The following is a 25,644-nucleotide window of genomic DNA, read 5'->3' on the forward strand; positions in this document are numbered from 1 at the left end:
GTTTGCTCTGGAGGTTTTTAATGGTCCCCATGGATAAGTCATTTGAGCTAGCAATGAATTCATGGTAACTTCTCCTTTATAAGTCTTGGAAAGGCTGGTGGTGAAGTCACTGCTAGTTTTAGTGTCTGATCATTTTCTTAGGGGTACAGGCAGAGGTTAAATGTTGATTCTTTAAGATCAGTGAGCATCATTGGTCATAGTAGCTTCACCCATTCCTTCCACAAAGCTCCCATAGAGTTACGATGAGTAATTGCTCTTCCATCCCAAACGATTCTACTCTTGTCCTACATGTTCTGCACTCGCCACCATTTCATTGCCAGGTGCTGTTTAATGTGGCTACCATCTGTAGAGCTGGTCAGGGTATCAAAAATACTTCTTCCCTATTTCCTCATCCTAACACCTGTGTTCAAGCTGTTGGTCTCAGAGGTGGGTGTTTATTCAAAGGAACCAGCTGCAAGATATTCTCAGTGGTAGACTCTTGGCACTGTAATCCTCTCACTGCATAGCTACCAGAATTTGAGTCTGGTCCAGTGGTGGGCAACCTGCAGCCTGTCAGAGTAATCTGTTGGCGGGCCTCCAGACTGTTTGTTTATTTTTGCATGGCCACCCACAGCTCCCAGTAGCTGCGGTTCACCGTTCCTGGCCAATGGGAGCTGTGGGAAGCGGTGTGGGCCATAGGGATGTGCTGGCTACCACTTTCTGCAGCTCCCATTGGCCAGGAACAGCGAACCACAGCCCCTGGGAGCTGCGTGCGGCCATGCAAATGTAAACAAACTGTCTGACAGCCCACCAGCAGATTATCCTGATGGGCTGCGTGCGGCCCATGGGTCACAGGTTTCCCACCACTGGTCTAGTCTGTCCAGTTGTGATGCAAAGAACAATTCTCTGTCATGGCATTTCACTGATGGTAGGTGGTGGGACTGCCTGGCTGCTAATCTTGATTCTCATTCTGCTCCTTTAGTGAATCTGATCCATTCATTGTAGAGATTTCTGAAGCATAGGCCCTTGATTATCTTCTTTATCTAAATGATGTAAGAAGTATCCATAAATCACCAGGAGGTCAAACCTACAGCTTCCAGGCCAGATCCAGCGCACTTTAGGTATTTATATTTACAGCAGGACGTATTCAGAATGTAAGGTTTCACTTAAAAAAGGTTTCTAGACCTCACGGTTGGAACTGAAGAAGTGTAACCTTCCTCAGTGGACAGTGGAAACAATGAATCAGAGATGTGAACTGTCTGACATGCAGCTGATGTCATTAGAGTTCCAGCTCTTATGCTCAATGATGACACTTCAGTGTCATCATTAACAATTTCATCAACGACTTAGATATTGGCATAGAAAGTATGCTTATTAAGTTTGCAGATGATACCAAACTGGGAGGGATTGCAACTGCTTTGGAGGACAGGGTCATAATTCAAAATGATCTGGACAAATTGGAGAAATGGTCTGAGGTAAACAGGATGAAGTTTAACAAAGACAAATGCAAAGTGCTCCACTTAGGAAGGAACAATCAGTTTCACACATACAAAATGGGAAGAGACTGTCTAGGAAGGAGTACGGCAGAAAGGGATCTAGGGGTTATAGTGGACCACAAGCTAAATGTGAGTCAACAGTGTGATGCTGTTGCAAAAAAAGCAAATGTGATTCTGGGATGCATTGACAGGTATGTTGTGAGCAAGACATGAGAGGTCATTCTTCCACTCTACTCTGCGCTGGTTGGGCCTCAGTGGAGTATTGTGTCCAGTTCTGGGCACCGCATTTCAAGAAAGATGTGAAGAAATTGGAGAGGGTCCAGAGATGAGCAACAAGAATGAGTAAAGGTCTTGAGAACATGACCTATGAAGGAAGGCTGAAAGAATTGGGTTTGTTTAGTTTGGAAAAGAGAGGACTGACAGGGGACATGATAGCAGTTTTCAGGTATCTAAAAGGGTGTCATAAGGAGGAGGGAGAAAACACCTTAGCCTCTAAGGATAGACCAAGAAGCAATGGGCTTCAACTGCAGCAAGGGAGGTTTAGGTTGGACATTAGGCAGAAGTTCCTAACTGTCAGGATAGTTAAACACTGGAATAAATTGCCTAGGGAGGTTGCGGAATCTCCATCTCTGGAGATATTTAAGGGTAGGTTAGATAAATGTCTATCAGGGATGGTCTAGACAGTATTTGGTCCTGCCATGAGGGCAGGGGACTGGACTCGATGACCTCTCAAGGTCCCTTCCAGTCCTAGAATCTATGAATTTATGAATCTATGTTTGATTGTTTTAGAGGCTAGAGTATGGAAAAGGGAGTAACTCAACTGGAAAATGCAGCAAGGAAGGAAATGCGGTGAGAACAGAGGAAGCACACCCAAGACTGAGAAGAGGCAGAAAAAGAGAAGGAAGGATGGGGAAGCAATAATTTATTATGAAGAAAAATAATAAATGGCAATCAAAATTTAGTTATGACATAAAAACATATTCTACTCCTGGTCTTTTGCGCAAACCTTCATTAATATCAGTGAATGTTTTGATGTGCATTGACAGTAGTATATGGTAGAGGGGTCTGTAATGTAGAAGACAAAATGCATAACAAGATCCAGTGGCTGGAAGCTGAAGCTAGACAAATTCAGATTAGGAATAAGGTGCAAATGTTTCGCATTGAGGGTAATTAACCATTGAAACAAGTTATTTAGAGCTGTGATGCATTCTCCATCATATGAAGACTTTAAATCAAGACTGGATATCTTTCTAAGAAATATGCTGTAGTTCAATTTATAACCAGTGCTCTGAAGGAATTCAGACTAGATAATCAAAATGGTCCCCCTCTGGCCTTAAAAAGCTACAATTCACTTAATACACTTGTCCACAAACCATAATGAAAACTAGAATTTGGCCCTCTTTACTGAATGAGCTGTCATAAACAGATAGCTAAGGGTTAATGTCTCTTTCACCTATAAAAGGGAACCAAACACCTGACCAGAGGACCAATCAGAAAACAAGACTTTTTCAAATCTGGGTGGAGGGAAGTTTTGGGTGTGAGTCCTTTGTTCTTGGGCTGGTCTCTCTCTCGGCTCTGAGAGTGATCTTTCTATCTCCAGGCTTTCTAATCTTCTGTTTCCAAGTTGTAAGTACAAGGATAGTAAGACAATAGGTTTGTATTGGGTTTTTTGTATTTACATGTGTGTAGTTGCTGGAATGTGTTAAATTGTATTCTTTTTGGATAAGGCTGTTTATTCATTTTTTCTTTTAAGCAATTGACCCTGTATATTGTGACCTTGATATAGAGACCATTTTATGTCTTTTCCTTTCTTTTTATATAAAGCTTTCTTTTTAAGACCTGTGGATTTTTTTTTTAGTGGGGGCTCAAGGGGATTGAGTCTGCAGCTCACCAGGGAATTGGCGGGAGGAAGAAGACAGGGGGGAAGAGAGAATCTCTTTGTGTTAGATTTACTAAGCCTGACTTTACATACCCTCTCGGTGAGGGGGAAGAGAGATTAGATCTCTCGGTATTTGTGTTTCAAGGACTTGAAGCAGGGAGTATCCTAGGGTCCCCAGGGCGGGGAAATCTGGGAGGAGGTAAAGAGGGGGAAAGGAAGTTGGTTATTTCCCTTTGTGGTGAGACTCAGGGCATCTGAGTCTTGGGGTCCCCAAGGGAAGGTTTTGGGGAGACCAGAGTGAGCCAGACACTGGAATTTTTCTGGCTGGTGGCAGCGATATCAGATCCAAGCTGGTAATTAAGTTTGGAGGTTTCATGCTAACCTCTCATGTTCTGAACTCTAAGGTTCAGATCTGGGTAGGACAGTTATGACATGAGCTTGTGGCAAGAATAATGAGTACTTTTTATACTGTTATGTAAAATAATTAATGCATAATAATGCAACTCCTCGGAATAAAAAGAATGTTACACACTTGATTTTGAACACTGACATACCACAAGCTAGAAGTCAGATGGCAGTTTGGTGGTCTCCCACAGCTGAAACACATGTATTTGCCATGTCTTTTGATTCAAAGTCATGTGTGCCATGACAAACAACAATTCCTATTAATTCAGTTTGGAATTTCTCATCGTGACAGTAAATGAGATATGACAAATTATCTTTCAAAGGAGTTAATTGGTATTTAGATATTCTGAAAATATTTTCAACTACTGTGAATTAATATTTCAAATTTTTTGTGGGAATCTTGGTTTTACATTAGTATTTTCTGATGTATATTTATGTTCCTAATCTAAATTAACAATATAATGATAATTTCAGGTAGTGAAGTAACAAATGCATCTATTTTTAGTTGCGTGTTTCTAGACTCCAATTATAACAAAATACATGTAAAACATGTTCAGAAAAAGGGCAAGTAATTGACTGAACAGTGGACTATATGATTGCAGAGGGCAAAGAATAGCATTTATCTTTTTACATATTCAAAGTATAGTGTCATACTAAAAGTAATCCTCATTAAGCTCTGCAAGTATTATCAGGAGAGCTGATCAAATCATTTCCCAAAAGTTTATTTGACAGATTTTGGCATCTTTTTGTCCCTTAAATTATTCAGTGAATGATTTTTCACATTATTCAACCAGCTGTCTAAGACGGTCAAACATTGTTTGTTGAAGTGATTTGATGATTGTTTTGTGCCAAATGTTGGATAAGTTATTCATGAATAACTGGTTCCATTATTCAGCCACCTCTAATTATTATCCCTGTTTTACAAATGCTGAAAACAGATACAGACAGGTTATGAAAATTCTAAAGAGTGACTGGAAGGTGGCATACACCAGACAACAGTTTCTAACAGGAAGGAATAAGGGATGTTGGTAGCACGCTCAGATGGGGACACCCTCTTGTTAGCTGATTTTCCTGTAAATCTCTTTCAATACCCTCAACCTGGATGTATAATGCTTATGGAGCTGTGTAGTGGTGAATCCACTGTCAATCCTGCACCACAATAGCCCCACTCCCCTGCAACCCATGGAAGTTCAACAGTCACACTGTTGAAAAATCAGGTGAGTCCTGCTAATCCTCTAATGCCCTTCCTATGATTCCCCCCAAAAGGACAGATGAGTTCTCCCACAAGAACTCATCTCAGCACAAGGAACCATGGGTTATGCCCCTAAACACACACTGGTGAGTGCAGAAACAGAAAGGATACTGTAATAGGAGCATGGCTTTGCTGTGGGAATGGTCACACTCAGGCTAGTATAACCCAGAAGCTCAGGCCTAGGTGCCAATCACCTGGGTTAACTGCCCAGTGTAGAAACACACTTAGTCTAAAAGTGTCAGCTCTATTTCATGTATACCTGATAAAATTTGTTTAACTCTTTCAGTATTTCATATGAAATACTTCAACTTCTGTACATGTCACTGAATGCAACATTCTAGGTTTTGTTTTGTGGCTATTCTATTTGCCTTTGCTCCAAAATGATAGGTTCAGTGAATTCCATCAGGCCATGGATGTTTTAACAGCTACTGAATTTTGAAATGCTAACGATCCCATCAGATATTCCGTAGTCTGCTGCACTGAATTGTTCAGGTGTGGAATGCACCTAGGCCATCACAGCAGCAATGGAGTCTTTTAAACAAAACAAAACAATATACTTAAAACTCCAAGAGTGAAGTCCTGACCCCAGTGAAGTCAATTGCAAAACTTCTAATGCCTACAGTAGAGCCAGGATTTCACCTCAAGTCAGAACCAATATGAAAATTTTGAATAATTTCGATTTTTCTGATCTGAATTATTTCCATGGCAAGAGATATTTGTAAACACAATAGAACACTGTGAATGTTATTAAAAACTGGACATGTATCATCCTCAGTTGTTAAATATGCAGTATTTATAATATTTCCCATTTCAAGAAGAAGCAGTATGTAAGTATCACTGCAACTGTCCATTCATAACGGAAATCACTGTAAAGTGTGTCTAAACTGCAACACACTAATAGGAAAAGAGCAGAGAAACCAATGCACTTGCAGCACATTATTTATCTACTGGGAAATTATTAAGATGTTTTATACAAAAAGATACATGATTAAATCATAGCACTTAGCCACGGCACTGCAGTAGGCGTGATGCAGAGCCACTTCACCCCAGAGAGACATTCTGCCTTAAAGTGAAGCATCCCAGTTGTGCAGGGGGAGGGCGTAATCTCTGACATCCCTTTAAGGGGCACAACACAGCTGGAGCTTTGATGGGTGGAAGCACGTCCCCACCACTTTTCCATTGAGGTGAACCCAGGTGAAAACAACTAAGTACCATCTCTTCTGCTCCTTCAAGCACAAAGGCTGCAATTCCAGGCAGTGGTCCTACAGGTCATGGAAGGAAGGAAACAGAGGCTCCTTACTCCATTGTGCCACCTGCTATAGCTCTAATGTGTGTTGCCATGCAAGGACCAGCTATAATCAAGCCCATACTTTTCCTTTATTTCTGAAAAGTCTCCAGAACTTGTCCTCAAAATACAGTTTGCATCATTTTTCATATACTACAAGATCCTGTCTCTAGTACTTTGATACTGTATTTATTGAGGCTACTATAGTACTCGTTTGCAGTAGGTTTGCATTAATTAGCACAAGAACATATTGCTATTAATTGGCAGGTTATTTTTAAGTATACAGAAAACGTTTCATTTTTTCAAAACTTTAAAAATACCTAATTGCAAAGCCACATTGTTTGCTCTGCTCCCCTGAATGAAAGGTAGAGGGATACCACAACTCCCAGCCAGATGCATGCAGAAGAGGGGAGGTCTGGTCTAGCACAGGTGCTTTCTCCTTTTCTGAGTTTAAAAATAATGCTTCTGTTGGCTAATGCTGAAACTGCATCCCTAGTCTCAATTAAGTTGGAATCTAATGAAACAGAAAGGCAGCTCAGGGGAATTCATCACAATCTCCTCCAGGTGGGAAATCAGATTCAGCCACCAGATTGTTAAGCACATTACATGAGTGCTGTGCTTGGTTGAGAGGCTGGGAAGTAGTCATATTCCTTCACAAACACACAGCTGTTAGTGCCCCTCTGTTGAATGATTAATGGAGCAGCATTAATGGTGACCTTTGAAAGAGGAGGGGGAGTAATAAGGATGTCAGGAAAATATATCTTGGGAAGAAAAAAAAATGAGTGTCCATGAGAATCTTAAAATGGGCTCTGCCTGCACTGAAATGACCTGGCAGAGTCCTTAACTGGGAAAACAGAATTTAAAAAATACATTTAGGAAGACATTGTTAATATATTTATACTTTATATCTTGTCAAAAAACATTTCTATGTATGTTTGAAAAGCATATCATATTGCTCCATGGGGTTATTTATTTTGTTTGCAATCCAGTGCAGTATTTTTACCTTTCAACTGTTTTCCCTTTTATTTCACCTTAAGTGGAAGTTCAGAATTTGATATCACAAAGAGGCATCATAGTTCCTCACTTGCTAGCATGCAATCAACAAACCTAAAGTATTATAACATGCCCTTAGTAGGTTGAATTCCTGTAAATCTCATTTATTCCTATCTCATTTGCTAATAAATCTAAAATATGTGCCTTTACCCCTGGACCTTGATAAAAACTTTATACAATGAACAATGAAAAAGGGAGCCTTCATCATTCTTTTCACTGCTACAGTGAGACAAAGAGCTCTTTCATTCTAACAGCAGCAGATATACGGGATCACAATTATATACGTTGGATATAAATTATCCTTCCTCAAGTGTCTCCCACCCCTCTTCCTCATCAGAAGTCTGACTGAAGGGTAAACAGTTAAATGCTTATATGGTGATGATTAGCAAAGAATAAACAGATCAAGTACTAAAGCTGGCTTTGCACCTACTGAATGCTGCAAGTGTCTGTACTCATTTGATATGCATCTAGCAAAACTTGGATGTTCCCAGAAGGCCACTCCATGAACACTGAGAGAGCAGCGTCTGCTAGCGGTGCCTGTGAGTCATAAAGAACAGAGAAAATATTTATATAACTGAGAATAGTCAGAGTGAACAAAGACTATGTAGGATACATTCTATATTATTTTAGAGCACACAGAAACAATTTCATGCAAATGAGCATCAGCAGCATTCAAAGAGCAATTCATGTTATGTTCTTACTTATACCTTATGTTATGTTTCTGTAATAGATTTGCTGTGTCATATAATTGGCATTTATGAGTTTTAATTAGAAGGCTTTATGATCTGCTTGATTTTCAGCAAACTGCCTGATACATCCTGGCAATTAATTATTACTTATTATATTATATATGTTTATATATTTCACTATAGTATCTGGGCAATAGTTAGATGTGTTTGAACACAGGTGGAAGGGCAGTTTTAACAAAAAAGAAAACAGTTTTTTTCACCTCTGTTGTCAGCATGTAAATTTGATGTACTACTGTACCTGTGGCATTGAGAGGACATCGATTGAATGCCATGTCACCAGCTGGGGTTCTTTTCCACACCATTGACAACAAATAATCTTCAGGACATATTTCGTAAGGTGCTGTGATTGAAAAATGAGTATTTGAATATAGGCTTTTGTAAAATGTATACATTGCACATCAGAGAAAATACATCCTCAGCCTTAACCCCATACTCTCTGAGAAATGCAGATTGTTGTCTTTAGGGGCTCATTTTAACATGCTTTAACACATAAATGTAAGATCTCCTTTGATTTTTGTGTAGGATCTCTCTTCTTGCTGGGCTTTCATTTCACAATCTGTGGCATTTACTCTCTCTCTCGCCTACATATATACATATGCAATATTAGCTCTTTTAAAAATATGCCACATTGTACCAGTTTCTATTTAAAACATTGTGTCTCTGTTGCAAATCAGTATGGTTAATGGGCATGAAAAATGCAGAAAACTCTTTTAAGGCTTTTGTGGGTTTTTTTTTAAACTTTAGTTGCATCCAAAGCAATTATTTTAAAGCCATTACTGAAACATTAAATGTGATAAGCAGGTCAATTGTGAAGCAGTTATTCTGGAAACAAGAGAGTAGGTCACTACTTCTTTTGAAATGGCTTTCATCGCAATTGTGGTATTAGCGAGTGAGGCCAATAATGTGAAGCAGAGTGGATATAAGCCAAAATGACCTTTACTGATTATCATAAAAAAGTTTTTAAAAGGAAAGGAAATTGCTATCACATTCCCATGATAACAGATTCCTACTAGCAAATATGGACAAGGTAAAAGAAAACTACATTGGTAGCATTTTCACATAATCAAGGCTTCTAGACTCCTTTTGGTGTTCAGTATTTTTGTTGTAGTTTCCCAGGTTGTATTTTTTTTAATATAGTAACTCTAAAAAATCTCCATTTTGACAGATATGTCTAACGATTTGAAGTGATGTAAAACACTAGCAGCTGAAATCATTTCAAGAGTAGCAGAGAAAAATGGGGAACATTTTCCTTCTATCATTTTCTGTATTAGAGTAGAAACTATGGCCCTCTGTACTAAATACTCATAATAAGTCCCTTCCTCAAAGAGCTTGCTAGACAAGATAAAAGGTTAGAGAAATCAAGTATAATTATCGTCACTTTCCAGATAAGGAAGTGAGGCACAAAGGGATTAAAGGACTCACCACAGTTATACAGGAAAACTATGGCTGAGGCAGGAATTGAACCCCAGTATCTTGAGTTTAATTCCAATTCCTTTTCCACAAGACACCCCTTTCCCTGTGCTTCTACTGACAAAACTATGCAGAAGCAGTGAACTCTGTCTTTGTGGATGACAAAGAGCTCCTTGCAGATGGCTCAGTGATACTAATATGAATCACAGTCGTTCTGAAAATTGCTTGCTAAATTTGCCTCGGCATCAGCACTCTTGAATCGTAAGTCAAGAAAAGTTGATGATGCTAGAGAAGCAAGAATATCCCTTAATGGCAAAACCCTAAGAAAGTGAGCTGTTTCACTTATCCAGAATGCTAATTTGTTTCAGATAAGGCAGTCTAAAAGTGAACTCATGAGGCCAATATTCTAATGGGGGAAAGCAAGGGATGCATGATAAATGGGGAACATCTGGTGACATAAGCATGTTCAAATTACTGTCATACTTTAACCTTGTGGGGAAAAAAAAGAAAGATGGTCTTTGGGCTCTGAAAACTGACACAGCTTACCCAGGCGCTGACTTACAACTGATTTTCTTTTTTGTAGGAGTCTTCCCCCTTTATGTTGACTACATAATGTCTAATCTGACTTTACAAACTTGCTCAATCTGTTTTATTCCAGTTCAGTCTCCATTCAATACTCAAACAGATTATATAGAATCACAGAGTAAAAGGTTGCTTGGATGCTTTTGAGGCAGAAATTCTCTCTCTTTATATAAGTTTAAATATGGTAAATTTGCATTAGTTTAAAATCAATTTTCCTAAGCCTTTTAGGGTTAGAAGTGTGAGTTCCCATTTAGAAGCAACAGTACAAGAAAATACCATTTATATTTTTGAGGATGATTTTATGTATAGAAAAGTTGTCATGGTACTTTGGTTGATGGACATTTTAGGGAAATTCCATATCTGGGAGTGAAGTCGTCAATATTTCTCTAGAAGGTTAGTAAAAAAAAAGTGGCTGTTTGACACTGTTCAGGAGGTTAGAAAGTTATTACATAATTCTGCAATTTATCACCTGGCTCTAAAATGTATCACATGAATTAATACTTCATATGTGTAGGTGATGTGTAGGCCCTTTGATACATTAATTGATCATACACTTAGATCACTTCATATGCCCTCTGTTCACTAATCTATCACCTCAGGACTTACTTTCAAATGCCAAAATCCTTCCAAATGTTGAATTTTATATGTGTGTGGCGAAATGTAATTTATACATTTTATTTGAGAGAGAGTTGAAGGTAGAAAATGTGTGGAGACCTTTCAACTATTTGGAAATGTGCCAAGGTACTGTATTTTAAGTAGGAAGTAAAACAGACTGAACAGTACTGACCTATTTTGGTTCTATTTGTAGTGGCTAAATTACATGTGTGTGGGGGGGGTGTTTTTTCACAGAATTTGAACCTTCTGCAGTGCTAGAAGCTTAAAGCTCCACTCCTCAGCTAGAGCTTGGGGGAGCACAGAGCAGCACAGGATTAGGGGCTGGACAGATGGCTTTGTGCTAATTTGGTTCTCCAGTCTGAGTGCTAGTTAATTGACACTGTTGCAGTAGCTTAGGATCACCAGGATGCTGGTCAGTAAGCCATTTGAGTTTATTCGTAAATGGAGATGTCATAAAGGTCTTTTCCCATGCTCTATTAACTTCTATTTCAGCTAATAACCCTCAACTTCTGTGTATTTTCTCCTCTCTGCCTATGATTGCTCATGATACAATATTGTATTACAGTGTGCCATCTTGGCACCAAGATATAAACTTATTTATTTTGACTCTGAGAAGTTGGAGGCATGGTTATTCTTTAATGAGCTGATTTAAAATTAAATTAAAATGAAAACCATGGATTTGCATTCACCTCCAAGATTACAGGAACTGATTACCTCATTAATGATTAAACCAACAATAGGTAATGACATTAAGTGGGATGTCAGGTAAGTAATTTAAAAACTGCAGAATCTGGCTTGCTCCTTTTCTTCTTTCTAGTTTAGCAAACATGGATTATATCTACCATTTACCACGTTGACGAGCACAGTGTACAAATGAAGCAGAATGTTCTCTGCATGGTGCACCCAAAATGAGCAATAATGTACAGAACAGCTTACACTGTGTAAATATCTACATATCTGGACATCTGCTGATTTATGATCACTTTATTCAGTTGTGTAACCCTTGCTAATCTCTCAACTGGGGTTTCTGTGACCTTTGTAGACTGTGCCAAACCAAAGGCGAGGACAGGGCCAGAAAAGACTAACACAGAGCAGCTATTTGGAGGAGTTCTCACTGAGTCCAGTGGACTGACTGGGAGGCTGAAGACCACAGTGGCCCTCAGAGTAGCCTTGTGGGTTACATGTGGGATTGAATTTCTATGATTCTTTTTGTGTGTTCTATGTTACTGTTGTAGTAATTTTTAAATATTTCTAACATGGACAAGTGATATAATCACTTGCATCATTTACTGGTATAAATTAGAGACTGTGTTGTTTGTCCAGAGAAGGTAACTATATCCTTCTAATCTAAGGTCAAGGACACCAGGGTCATGGGGGCAAATTTGGCAAACTAGCTGTATTGTACATTATGCCCTTCCCTCAAACTGTTCCATTACAGGCCAAATCTTGTTTCCCACATGTAATCTCAGTAAGCAGGTGCAGCACAATGGAAATCTGTGGAGATGGGTAGAGGAAAAATCCTTTTCTTTAGGTCATTCTGGGGCTGCTGCTTTCTTTCCCCCAAACGCTGTGGATGTTCAGCAGGTGGATATTCATAGCTGTCCCCACCCACAAAATACTTCTTGACTCTTCTGCAGATGTTGCCTCCTGAAGAACAGCTCTTTGGCATGCAAGTATTGCAGATCTCCATTTGTGGTCTCCCAAGAGCCAGCCCCATATTTCTGAGTGTCAGTTAAGCTGCTTGTTGGGCACTGTCCTTTAAGAGAGCAGGGTCCAGGGCACTTGGACTAATTACCTGTTGCCCAAGAGTACTTAGGGGAAGGCTACTGAGCCTTACAACAGGGGAGACAGCTGCAGGTGATTGGGAGATGCCTGAAGACACTGAAGGAAGTAAGGAAGTGCCTGCAGGGCCCTGAGTCGGAAGGAGGAAGGCACCAGCTGGAAGGCCTCTGGAGATGGCTGAATTCCAGATATGAGGTGAGCAGAAAGACAGACCCTTAGGGAGGAGGGACTGCACCCAGCCTGGGATGAAGTTGAAAGAAATTAATTAACAAACTTTTAAAGAGAGGATATCCCTCAGTGAGGAGGGGCTGGGCCCAGCTGAAACTGTGATGAAGACTTTGTGAATTTTCTTTTAAAAGACATTGTGCAGGGCTTAATAAAATGAACTCCAGAAGGGGGAATGTGTTGAATATCTGTCCTGTGTGGTCTTTTTTAGTGAGCCTGACTTAAGGGGAAAGTGAGGCAGGACTCAGCAGAGCCATATTGACCTGAACAGAGTGCTGCAGGACTGGCATGCCCTTTGAAAGATACCCACAGAGGGGCATTTGCCTTCATATTAAGTGTCTATAGCTAAAACTGGTTTGCTTACAGTGAAAACTGATTATGGGAGGCAGGCTTCGGGGACTACCACCCCCACCAATTGTAATTAATTTTTTAATTTTTTTTTGCATTAAAACTGTCACCTATATTGTTTGTTCTGGGATAATCTTTAATCCTATATTTTAATAAGCCCTTCATTATAAAATTAACTAAAATGGTGACAGATCCGTGTCAGTTGCATTTAGAAAATCCCAAGCATTATATTGTTAATACCTTTCTGAAGATTACTGAATAAGAATCTATGCCTGAGATGAGAGTGAGCTGTATCATGGCCTGGCTCAGTGAGCAAAATATAAATTGGAAAAGTATCATGCAAGTGAGGCTATCAATTGAATATATTAAAAGAAAAAATATGACTGGTGGTCTCTTAATATAGAATGCTATAGAAGTACATGAATGATTCTTTACAAAGTCTAATATCTTGGAATGTATAACATTAGTTCACAATTGAAATTAAACAGTGAAAATCATTCACATACTTCTATAGCATTCAGAACCAACTCTGTGCCTGAAAAAGCACAAACTGTCAACATACATATTCTGTAGGCTTGCTCCCACTTACTCTTCAGATCTTTATTGTGTTTAGGATGAATTTGCAAACTAATGCCTTCAAGGCTGTTTACAATTTTTCCCTTTTGTTAGATGTATTGGTCAGAATTTAATTAAAATGAGACTAATATTGTGTTCAGGAAATTTGCACTGCTAGTGAACTCAGTCAAAAATGTTTTTTAACTGGATTCTTGGAAAGCAATACATTCAGGGCCCAAGTCCCCACTGGCACAAATGCACTCCCTGCTAGTTATGCCACCAGTGTGTTGAGCTCTTAGTGTTCAAAGTATTTTGTGAAAGCAAAGTTGAAGACAGCACTGGTAGGTACTATAAGAACATGTCCACATTACGCCTTGGATCGATGGGCAGTGATCGCATCTAGTCTAGACGCAATAAATCGACCGCCAAGCACTCTCCCATCGACTCCGGTACTCCACCAGAGCGAGAAGCGGAAGCAGAGTCGACAGGAGAGTGTCAGCAATCGACCTACCACAGTGAAGACACCATGGTAAGTAGATCTAAGTACGTCGACTTCAGCGACATTATTCATGTCGCTGAAGTTGCATAACTTAGATCGATTTCTCCCCCCCACACTCCAGTGAAGACCAGGCCTGTCCCAGTGAGTCAGCTCTGTCTTCCCAGGCAGAGCATTGGAACATCAAAGATTTCCATGCTGCCCCAAAGTAATGATATAAAGTGAAATAATTACTATGACTGGCCATAAAACAAGAATTCTGTCTTGTGAATAATTTCAGGATTTTGAAAATTAGTTTAATTGCAATGAAGAACAAAACTGAGATATTCCAAATGTTTTCACAAAAAACAAAACAAAATACCAGAGCCCCGCCCTCCCCCCAAAATAGCCAACAACCCAATGGTTAGGGCATTCACTTGGCTGTGGGAGACAAAGGGACATAACTGAGGGGGGATATGAGAGAGAAAACACAACACAGAGTCAACCTGTGAAACTATTTGTCAGGGGATATTGTGAAGGCCAAAACTACAATGGGGTTCAGAAAAGAATTAGAGAAATTCATGAAGGATATGTCCATCAACGGCAATTAAGCAAGATGGTCAGAGACAGAACCCGATGCTCTGTGTGTTCCTCAATCTCTGAGTGTCAAAAGCTGGGATTGGATGACAGAGGATAATTGCCCTGTTGTGTTCATTACCTCTGAAGCATCTGGCACCAGCCACTATCAGAAGACAGTATACTGGGCTAGATGGACCACTGATCTGATCCAGTATGGCTGTTCTTATGTTCCCTCGCCTAAATCAGGCAGAGGCTTACCCACCAGGCTATTGCTATTCTGGAGTCGGCTGATCTCTCTTTTTGACCAGAAATTCTATCCTAGACCTGAGAATTCTTCTCAACACATTTTTTTTGTCAAAACAATTACATTTAATAGAAAAAAGCATTTCATCATGAAATTCCCAACCAGCTCTAATAATTACGTGAATTTTCCCAAGTGTAGCTTATCTAGTAATTATTTTGAGGCTATAAAATCTAATGTTCAAAGCATTCTACAAACACCATTCCATATTTTTTACTCGGTACAGTGGAAACTCTTGTAACAGTCTTCTAGAGTTTTCTTTTTGACTGCATATCCAAAGTCTGTTTTAAAAGCTGATGTGAATATATACTCATCAATGTATTGATAAATTGCATCTCCTTCAACCTGTTTGGAATTTTGCCCAATGACTTCAGTAGGAATTTATGGCACTCAGTATCTTGAAGTATCCAGTCCTATATCTGCACTTCTAAATTCGGGATGGCTTAAAACACTTTGTTGATCATTAAAGTCAAGAACTAGACCCTAACCTTGCCTATTAATATCTTTATTCATTTTTATTCTACTGTTCATAGTGACAATTGGTTCAGTATTATTTTATTAGTAGTATTATAGCAGCACCTAAAGGCGCTAGTTAAGATTGGGGCCCCATTGTGCTAAGTGCTCTACACACACTAATTTTTTGCTCCAAAGAATTTACAACCTAAATTGGAAAAAAAAGACAAAGATTGAGAAGGGAAAACAGGGGTACAGAGAGGTGAAGTGACTTGCCCAAGGTCACACAGCAGATTATTGGCAGATCTTAGACTAGAACCCAGTGCCCTATCCCCTAACAAAACTAATAAAGCAAAGTTTTCACAAATCTTGTAAAAAAGATGGTATAGCTGGTGATAATTTATCAGGTCTCCACATTTAAACAAAACTTAAAGCATTGGCATCAAATAAGTAATGATATTAACATATTTTCCCTTTTCTCCTACTCTGTCATAAAAAGTTGATATCTCCTCTTTGCTGGGAGAGGAAGATGGGATGGATCTCTCCGGAATTGCTCTGTTCTATATTCTCCCCCTCAAGCTCTGGTACTGGCCAATGTCAGAGATAGGATATTGAGCTAGATGGCCCGTTGGTCTGACCCAGTATGACAGTTCTTATGTTCTTATCTTTTGTGTGAAGTCATTAGCTATTCTTTAGCAGAAGCAGTTGTGTTTTGTCATCTTTAGGTTAACATAGAAAATAATTTGTCATCCTTTCCATTAATGATCAAGTTAAAGCAATTCATATATTATGTTTTTCCTTACTGAGAAGAGGCACTTGATGGTGAATTTGATGGATTTGTTTTGAGTAAAAACTGAAAGGTGCATAAATATAAAAACACTATGGAAAAAACATTATAGGAGCTTCCATTAACTTAAAACCAAAACTAACACTGACTGAACACAAGAAAATTTATGCAGGCTTCATTGTTTATACAGATCATTTGAAAATGGGCTCCTGTGATCTGATCTTGTCTGAAAAAAGACACACTTCTGAAATGTGTTAACAAAAATCGGAGATATTAGATTACTCTTCCATGCTTGATGTGGGGGAAAGGGACATTGGCTGGACTGGGAGATGAGACTCCATATAAGCCTCAACAGTGTGGTGAAGGGGTGTCCCCTTCCTCATGGCATCTCATGCTCATGTGGATGAGAATGGACTTGGGTAATAACATGGGCTTTGTCCTACCCTCTCACTCCCATTGATCATAGTTGACTCATTTGAAGGGCCCTTCTCTCTGAATTGTCCCAGTCATGTGGCTGCAAGTCTTCATAAAGCTCCCTCGGGGAATGGGCTGCCACTTTAGTGGTGCCTAGCTGACTGTCCCACCCTTCTCAGATCCTTAGCTTGTGTAAATTGGTTAAAATTATATACAAAAGTGGAAGATCTGGCTGTAATCCTGGCATAAAACTAAAGTCAATAACAGAAGAATCAGGCCTTTTGTGTCTGTCAGATGCTTGATGATCATCTATCATAAAAAGAGAAACTAATTAGACACAAACATTTTTAGTGCTGCTTTTCTGAACAATGTTTACAAGCTATAAAAGAAACAGTAAATTAAGAAAACTGCTAAATTAGGATGATCATTCCTTGGTGATTTTGGCAACTTTCTTTAATTTGTATTTCAAAATGTCTGAAAGGAAAAAGGGCCAAGTAAGTATAGAGTCATTCTCATACTGAAGCCTTAACTTCTATTTTATTTTTGTAAAGTGTTGTTTTATATATATATATATACACACAGTAAACCAGTAATTTGGGTAAATTATCCAGTATCTTTGCTTAAATCTTAGCTATACTGGGAGATGAACAGTAACTCTACCTCGAAACAGTTAAGTCAAATTTATTGTTAAACTTCTACAAATGTGTGTATAATCTCTTGCGTCATTATTACCATTTGATAAAAGTTTTAGGTTTTGACGACTCCTGTTAGCATGCTGATTGTGATCTGGAGAATTAAGTCAGTAAACAAATTTAGGGAACAGCACATAATGCTCTGAGTGCATTTGACTTGTAAAATATTTTATTAACAGCAGGTGGCAACCTTTGAAAATTGGATTGTAGCAGTATGGTTTTACCTCTAATTCCACAAATGAAAGTGACTTAAAGAATATTTAATAGGTCAAGACTGGTTTATCTGAATGTCTGCTTATCCAGAAGATTCACATTAATCCTGCTATAGTGTACTGTGCAGCACCACTATGGAAAATTATATTTTATGTCAAAATTTGTATTTCTTTATGATTATTACACAGTTATTTTGTATTGCTTTTCAAGTAATGTAGATTACATTAAAACTATACACCAAAGAAAGCATTTGCATATAGTTAATTACTCTAAAATATTATTAGAGATTTGTAACTACAGTTACTCCTTTGTTGCTCTTGGACTGTGTTGTTCTAGTTCATAGTTTTATCTTAATATTTTGAGTTCTGTTCTTGGGGATGGGATTGATTTTCAGTTAGGGGACAGATTTTGCTGCTTATGAATATGTGGGTTTCAGACTTGATAAGCCTCCCAATTGCTGACCTGCATTGTCCCTACCATTCAAGTCCCATATTTCCAGAGCTGAGAGTGCAAGCATTGAAACAGAAAGTGGAATTGTTTAGGGGTGAGAGAGACTGCTAGATTTGTCATTACCCCATTCAGAATTTAGAACACAAGACTTCCAGTATGAAGGACTGGCATACGAAATCACTAGACCACATAGCCCCTGTTTGTTATCTTGTATTTGTCTAGTAATGATTATTCTGCTTTAGTTCAATGACACAGATAAATATAGAAAGATAAATTTGTATTCACCAACTGTTTTTGCTTAGTCATCACTTTAGTAGTAGCCCAGATTTGTTCTTAAGTGTCACCCAGGAAGACTTAAATTTGTGGGCAAGACAATACAAAATATGCTGCAAAGAAATGTGTTTAAATATGTATAGTAAAACTGGAAAGATGTACATCCTTTTCATTTTATCCATCTTCTTTTTATAATATATTGCTCACATACAGTATTCATTCATTCTATACATTACAGTAAGGTTTATTCTTTTGGATGCCCGAGACACATGACATAGAGGCCTTTTGTATGGAGGATAAAAGGAGGAGGCTGAATCCATGAATTACAAACCAAAAATACCTAATTTTCTCAGAAGCTGCCTTGTCAGTGATATTTTCTATAACACATTATCCCCCCAAAATAATGCAGTTGCACCTATGTAATGAAATGTTTTTCTGAGAGCTTCAATTTTTTTCATTATAATTTTATTTAAAAAAAATACTTTATCCTTTAAACACCCATTGGGCTAGACAGTGTCCACAGTCATTGACAGAAATAGCAGTTGCTTGTCTGGATCAAGGGCATGCTAGGACCATTTATGAAGATTGCTTTTTATATATTGACCCTACCTCAAATATAATATATTAAACTGATATTTGTCAATGAGAAACTACACTGAATTACATACAATAATAGTACTGAGATTTGCTTCTCACCAGGGCACCTCTGTTCACTGCATCGTCTGATCTCCTCACCAGTTCCTTCGCACTGTTGCCCAGTCACAGCTGCACCTTGGCAAATCCTTATTCGCCTTTCCCAGCCACCATCACATGACTTGGAACATCCACTCCAGTGACCCCATTGGTTCCACTGACCATTAGCTGTTTGGAGGAACGTCATTATCAGAATTGTGACAGACTGCACTGTAAGGAACTATTAAGGCCAGAATTTTCAACCTTGTTCACTAAAGATAGGCTCCGAACATTATTCGTGCATGTAAAGAAAAATAAAGTCAGTGGCAGGTGTAGGTGCTTGGTGCCTCTGAAAATCAGGCTTCTTTGATTGTTCCTCAGTGCATCACAACTCACGTTTAAAAAAACATCACTGCACTTAGGGTTTGAGTTAAGCTACTGCTCTGAAGCCTGAACATGGATGTTATTGTCTTTGTATTTTTTCTTTTCTCTGTACGTACTTTATTTTGTTATTGTATACATGTGTATGCAATGAATAGAACAATAAAATATGCTTTAAAATTAAAAAAAATCCCCCATATGCTATTTAAAGGCCAGATTTTACGTGCCCTGGCAGCATAAAGCAGTTTTAAACTAAGTGTAAGTATAATATACTCACACTGAGAATTAGTTCATTCATGTACAATCTCTTCTTGTTTCTTGAAATGCATTGTTTTCTAGTCCTCAACTTTTTATTTCTAAACATAATTGTTTTTAAAGAAATACTTATAACACTAACACATAGGAATGTCAGTGTTTCAGAGCCTAGTTTTTTCAGCTTTACTGACATGGTCCCATTGTTGTCAACAGGCTTCTTATGTGAGTAAGGATTAAGGCCCCAGTTCCAGAAATGAATCAGCGCAGGAGCCGGAGCGTTGTCTAAGGGATCCAGACAGGCACAGGATCAGCCCATGCAGAGACATTTGTAGGATTAGAGCCTAAATGATGTGGGCCGGCAGGATTGGGGCCTTAGATCTCTTTTTAATCGCAAATTAATGACATAAATGTTGCACTAACTCGGATTTTTCCACATGAATCATTTCAATTTAGAGGATCCTCTTTACCTGTACATTCTGGGTTATGACACTCTCTGCTTTCAGCCCAAGGACCTCTGCATTCAGAACCTCCATGAGCAGCCGCAGTGCACTGTCGACTTCTCTGCTGGGTGCCATTGGAACACGTCACTGAGCACTGACTCCATGAACTCCACTCTTGCCACTGTCCATCAACTAGCACAGCAACACATAAAAGACAGACAAGCCAACATTACCATCAAATCTATGCAGTAACAGAATGGTTAGTTTTATCATAACCAATTTTATCTGCACTTTGAAAAATATTTTTAAGACAGAAATTGCACCAGAAAGTATCACTTTAAACATCTTACAACAATGGCATTTACATTATTGATGTTTTCTTCGTTTGTGGTGGGATTTTTTGTTTTGTGTTGTTTGTACTGACTGTATTCTGATACACAGGGTCACATTTCCAAAGCAGGTGAACCTACTAAACGTGCAAGAATTCATTGTGCCTATCAAAACTCTGCATTCACACTGCCTAACAGCAATTATTCTTTGTGCACACCATTACCCAATATGAATTCATAAATTTAGCTGGCAATAGCCTATTATTCACCTATTGTCTTTCTTTGAAAATCTGGTCTTACAAGTACACTTATACCTAAAAACAACACAACTGTAAATCAGTAACTAAAACTGCCCATCCTGACTTCAAGAGTCTGCATTTCACTTCTCCAGGATAGAGAAATCACATAAATAAAGCAGTGCTGGGATGGCAGCACAGTGTTTCAGGGGTTTGTGATTTCAACAGTTATAGAGGAAGCAGAATTCTTAAATAAAATATTTGAAAGTCAAATCACTAAGTTAAAACTAAATACATCTGTATCTCTCTTGTAACCCCCTTGGTGTTTAGAGAGCATGGCCCCTTTAAATCTTTTTCCTGAGGGGGGAATTGCTGATTGTTTCAGAAGGAGGAAGTGTTGTTTGTGGGAGGAGGAGCAGAGAGAGAGGGGAGAGCAACAGGGATGTGTATCTGGAGCTCCCGAGAGAAGTGCTGCAGCAAGCAGGCCCTTTCCCCCTTGTGCTTGGTGTACCACCCTCATTTGCCCTTATTACCTGCAGCAAACAGAAGCATGGGACTGTAAACTCACCTTCTGATACACCATCAGATAGCTCCTTTGCAGAGAGCCAGGCATGATGATTCAGACTGTAGTACTGAATATTGCAGCAAAGAATCCTGTGGCACCTTATAGACTAAGAGAGGTTTTGAAGCATGAGCTTTCGTAGGTGAATACCTACTTCGTCAGATGCATGTAGTGGAAATTTATAACCTGTCCCTGGAAATTTCCACTACATGCATCTGACAAAGTAGGTATTCACCTACGAAAGCTCATGCTTCAAAACCTCTCTTAGTCTATAAGGTGCCACAGGATTCTTTGCTGCTTTTACAGATCCAGACTAACACGGCTACCCCTCTGGTACTGAATATTGTTCAAGCACATTATAGTTGCTGCTTAAGACAATAACTAACAATCAGCTGCTACTTTTAAATGTTACGTTGTTATGCCAGGAAAGGGCAAATTATCCCCAGGGATGTAATCACGGTGGGTGAAATTCACTCCTGTACAGAGAGCCTGCAAAATTCCTATGCACCACATAAGCCCAACATAAACCCTACTATGACAGTTTAAATATTTTGGGGTGCAGGACAAGGCACATTCACAGAGGTGAATTTCACACTATACTAGCATCTTCTCTACTCCTATTTGGTATTTCTTACTTCCTCGGTTTCAGTTGAGATTCATATATGATATTATCTACTTTTCTGGAGGCATGTGTAAATGTGCTAGGGTCTCATTCTTCCTGCTTGCATATTGTTCGACTCTCTTTGACAGCAGAGGTGTAGACCCATGTGAATTTCACAGTGGTGGTGAGAGTGTGTGTTTCTTCCAATAGACCCAAGTTACAAGAAACAGAACGTGTGAAAAAACTGAACAGCTGGCAAAATTAAATAAATCACAAAAAAGAGGCACTTAAAATTGAAACTTGTCACAGGTCTGGTCCTCGGAGAATCTATTTTTCTAATTCTGTAGGGTCCTGATGCCCTAGTCTTTGTTTTCTCTCTTGTTCATTTGTTAAAGCAACAATCTCAAAAGTTACCATTTTCAGAGTGGCAACATTTTGTTGAATTAACACAATGTTTTCTTCTCAATTTATTTTATTTATTTTTAAATTTAGCAAATAAACTTCAATTTTCACCGCCAAAAATATGGGGTGTGAATATCAGATATTTCAAACCACTGCATAGAGCTAATGGACAAATGATGAACAGGATGTCTCCATAATATCTTATCAAACCGAAGAAAATCAAAATAAATGAATTTCCACACGTCTTGTGTTGGGAAACACCTATAGCTGTAGATTACAAAATGAGGTCAGAGCATAAAAGAGATATGTTGACTCCTAATTATCAGGCTACAGCTCAGGGGAACAGTAGCTGGCAAAGGTATGGCAGGCCGATGAAGAAAGCTGAGGTATGTTATCTCTTAAGGGAAATGACTTTTCAACAAAACTTAGGCTTTAATGCAAACATCACCATCTTTTGATGGGATGTTTCCATGTATGGACATATATGGGATATTGCTACCTGTCTCACTCTAGTCATGAAACCTTTCTCAAAGTCTGGATTCAATGATTTACGTCTGTGGAGCAAGTTTATCCATGAGCACCATTGCAGTGCATGCCACTCAAAACTCGTGACCAGAACTGTATGCACTACAGTGGCCCCACTCCTTTTAATATTTTTTTGGCAGAAGGCCCTAGGAGTAAACTGATTTCGAAAAAGCTTAAGAGAGAGTATTTGTAAAGCAAAACCTCATGGAATTATTTAGATAATTTTGTCATTTCATTAACAGATATAACTTTTGTAAAGAGTAAAAATTCTGGTTAAAAATAATCACAATTCACAGACATTTTAAATTGCACAAAGGAAGTGGCTTGTAATACAGTCAGTTTTTTTATTTTATTTCAGTGTGAAAGGCCAATTTAAAACCTATGCACCATTTAAGTGCTTAGGTTTTAAGTGAAATTAAAACTGTGCATAAATCTGTGCTGATCCTCCCTCTAATATAAATAATTGGAAAGAAAATCTTAGTCTCCTACTATTTCTAAATATGTGACATGTACTGTGTATAAATAAAATGGCACTTGTTTATTATTATTATTAAGACCACCTAGCAAGATATATTTAAAATGTACGTGATGGACATTCAAAATGAACACACTTGGAATGTTTCCTCTTTCCCTATCTTTGGTATATTGCTTGTCTTCTTAGGTGTCCCTCCTGCACTGGGATCCCCTAGCACAGAATCCCACACCATGCAGAATCTGTTTGAAACCAATGGGACTCCATATGGATACAGAGCTCCTTGATAGCACATCCCAATACAGGATGAGTTTACATTGTAAATTCTTTGAGAGAAGGACCTTGTCTTCATGTGTGTCTGTACAGGATGTAGCGCAACAGAGTTGCAATCCTGATTGCATCCTTTGGGTACTACCACAACAGCAGATGATAATGCGTCCTACCTATAAGACTTTACTCACCAAATATTCAAGTGCACGACACATAATAATAAAGCAAGTCAGAAATGAGCTACACTAAATTACTGAGCTGAGCAAATAGTTACTATACAAGCTCACCGGGGCAGAGAGCAATATTGCAAGGTTTATGTTGTGTTTCCGGTCCGTCACATGATCTTCCCCCATACTGGGGAGGTATACATGACCTTGTTCTTGTTCTTTGGCCTCGACCACATGTGAATGAACACAAACTCCAAGGTGACCACTCCTCCCAAACTCCATGTACTGTAACAAAGCAAACAGGACACCGGTAACATAGAAGATTCAAAATAAAAAGAACTACATTGTAAAAGGGACTATTTTGCCCAACAAGAGAAAAAAAAACCCACAGTGTTTAGAAGTTTGCATCGTTAGCATATACAGATTAGCTTTAGAAATTAAGTTCACTAAAATAACATCTTATTCTCCATATACTACATGGAGCTTTGACAAATTTTATTTGCTCTTTTATGAGTTAATCTAATCTCAATACATTTTTTTTCTTTAGTTTAGAAGCATGGCCTACATTTTCAAAGTGAAAAGTGATTTTGGGTTCCCAGCTAGAGACATTTTAAAGGGGTCTGAGTTTTTGTGGACAGATAGTCAGCACTTGAAAAAATCAGATCCATTTTGGGTGTTTCAAGACAGGTACTTAAAAGCTAAGACAGCCAAAATCCCTAGTGTCTTTTGAAAATACAGACCTATGTCATTTCTTAGTCTGGGACTCTGGTACATTAAGGACCTAGTCTTGCAAGTATTATTCATTTCAATGACAGGATATGGTCCTAATGTTTTTCTTCAGGTAAACCTCAGTTTTGCATTATTTCCGGATAAGACAATATATGCGGATTTATCAGATTTAATAGTGCATACCCCTGTACATCAGAGTTTTGGACCAGATTATTTAAATTACTTTATGAGATTATATGATATAAATACATACACATAAATATTTTATATAAACAATGACTTCACAAAACAAATAAGGAATGTTATAGCAAGCATTCTTCCCTATTGTTTTCAATATAGAAGAAACTGACATACATCGTATCTTAGCCTATTATCTTTATATTGCATTTCTTTTTCAAGAAGAATCTGAGTCAAATTTACAGCTGATACCACATAAAAAGCACATTATAAATAATTCACAAAATTCTGTAAAAACTCAGTTCCAGGGGAATATAACCTCTTTAAAGAGAGAAGCCTTGCAAAGAATGTCTTAGTTATATTCTAGTTAATCTAAGAATATGTAGGATAAAATGTAATGAGCTAGCACCCATCCTGAGCAGCAAACTTGGTGTGTGTCACACACACCTCAGTTGTCTTTGCAGGAAATCCTCCCTAACTGGCCATGGAGTGTCTGGGGAGATGGAGTGGTGTGCTACAGCCCCAACACATCCATGGCATGGAACTGAGGATCAGCAGTGACAGATTTTCTGGTTTTGTCCTCATTTTCCCTTGAGCATTGCCTATAGGGAACCTCCATGGAGCTGGCTCTCTCCTATCCAGGGGTCGCAAATTCCTGCTCAATTCTCCTAGTCAAAGCCTTTGTGTTCTTGTGCAGCAAAACCACACTGGTTGCACCACCAGGTGAATCTCAGTAGAGTGGAGACTGGATTTGCCCTATTGGACATAATCATGAAATGATATGCAATGTCAATGGGAATTCTGCATGTGGAGAGCTTGAATTTCATTCTCATAGGAATATAGCAAGGTGTCTTTTTAGAAGATATATTGAGATTGAAAGTTTTATAGATAACTTCAGAGAAGACAATTTCTGACAAGAAATGTCTAGCTTCATGTAAGTAGATATTTTATTTTTTTTTCATCAACATGAGTTCCGTATTGCTGAAAGCTTATTGAGTTGGCCAGATACAAAAGGTCTGCAAAATACCATTATTATTTCACACCCTACATTTCAGGTTGCTAGCTTCATTAACTTTCTCATCTAAATATTACATCAATATGCATTACATTAGCAGAAAAATAGGAGCATTCTAAGTGAATGTTAAACTGACAGATTTTAGTCTATTAATCTTAG

The 25,644-nt window shown here is 38.5% G+C and overlaps 1 protein-coding gene across 1 annotated transcript in view; it reads right to left on the bottom strand.

Annotated features, from left to right (window-relative positions):
* The window catches only part of ADGRB3 (adhesion G protein-coupled receptor B3), a 636,306-nt gene that overhangs the window by 312,476 nt on the left and 298,186 nt on the right, over nucleotides 1-25,644 (bottom strand). The window contains exons 5-9 of the mRNA XM_050951631.1: nucleotides 23,685-23,849; nucleotides 20,028-20,192; nucleotides 18,949-19,113; nucleotides 8,337-8,438; nucleotides 7,780-7,886 (exon numbers count right to left, since the gene is read on the bottom strand). Of these exons, the coding sequence (XP_050807588.1) occupies nucleotides 7,780-7,886; nucleotides 8,337-8,438; nucleotides 18,949-19,113; nucleotides 20,028-20,192; nucleotides 23,685-23,849 (704 nt within the window). The remainder of the gene's footprint in view (nucleotides 1-7,779; nucleotides 7,887-8,336; nucleotides 8,439-18,948; nucleotides 19,114-20,027; nucleotides 20,193-23,684; nucleotides 23,850-25,644) is intronic.

The sequence above is a fragment of the Gopherus flavomarginatus genome, chromosome 4 (assembly GCF_025201925.1).
Source record: "Gopherus flavomarginatus isolate rGopFla2 chromosome 4, rGopFla2.mat.asm, whole genome shotgun sequence".
NCBI lineage: Eukaryota > Metazoa > Chordata > Testudines > Testudinidae > Gopherus > Gopherus flavomarginatus.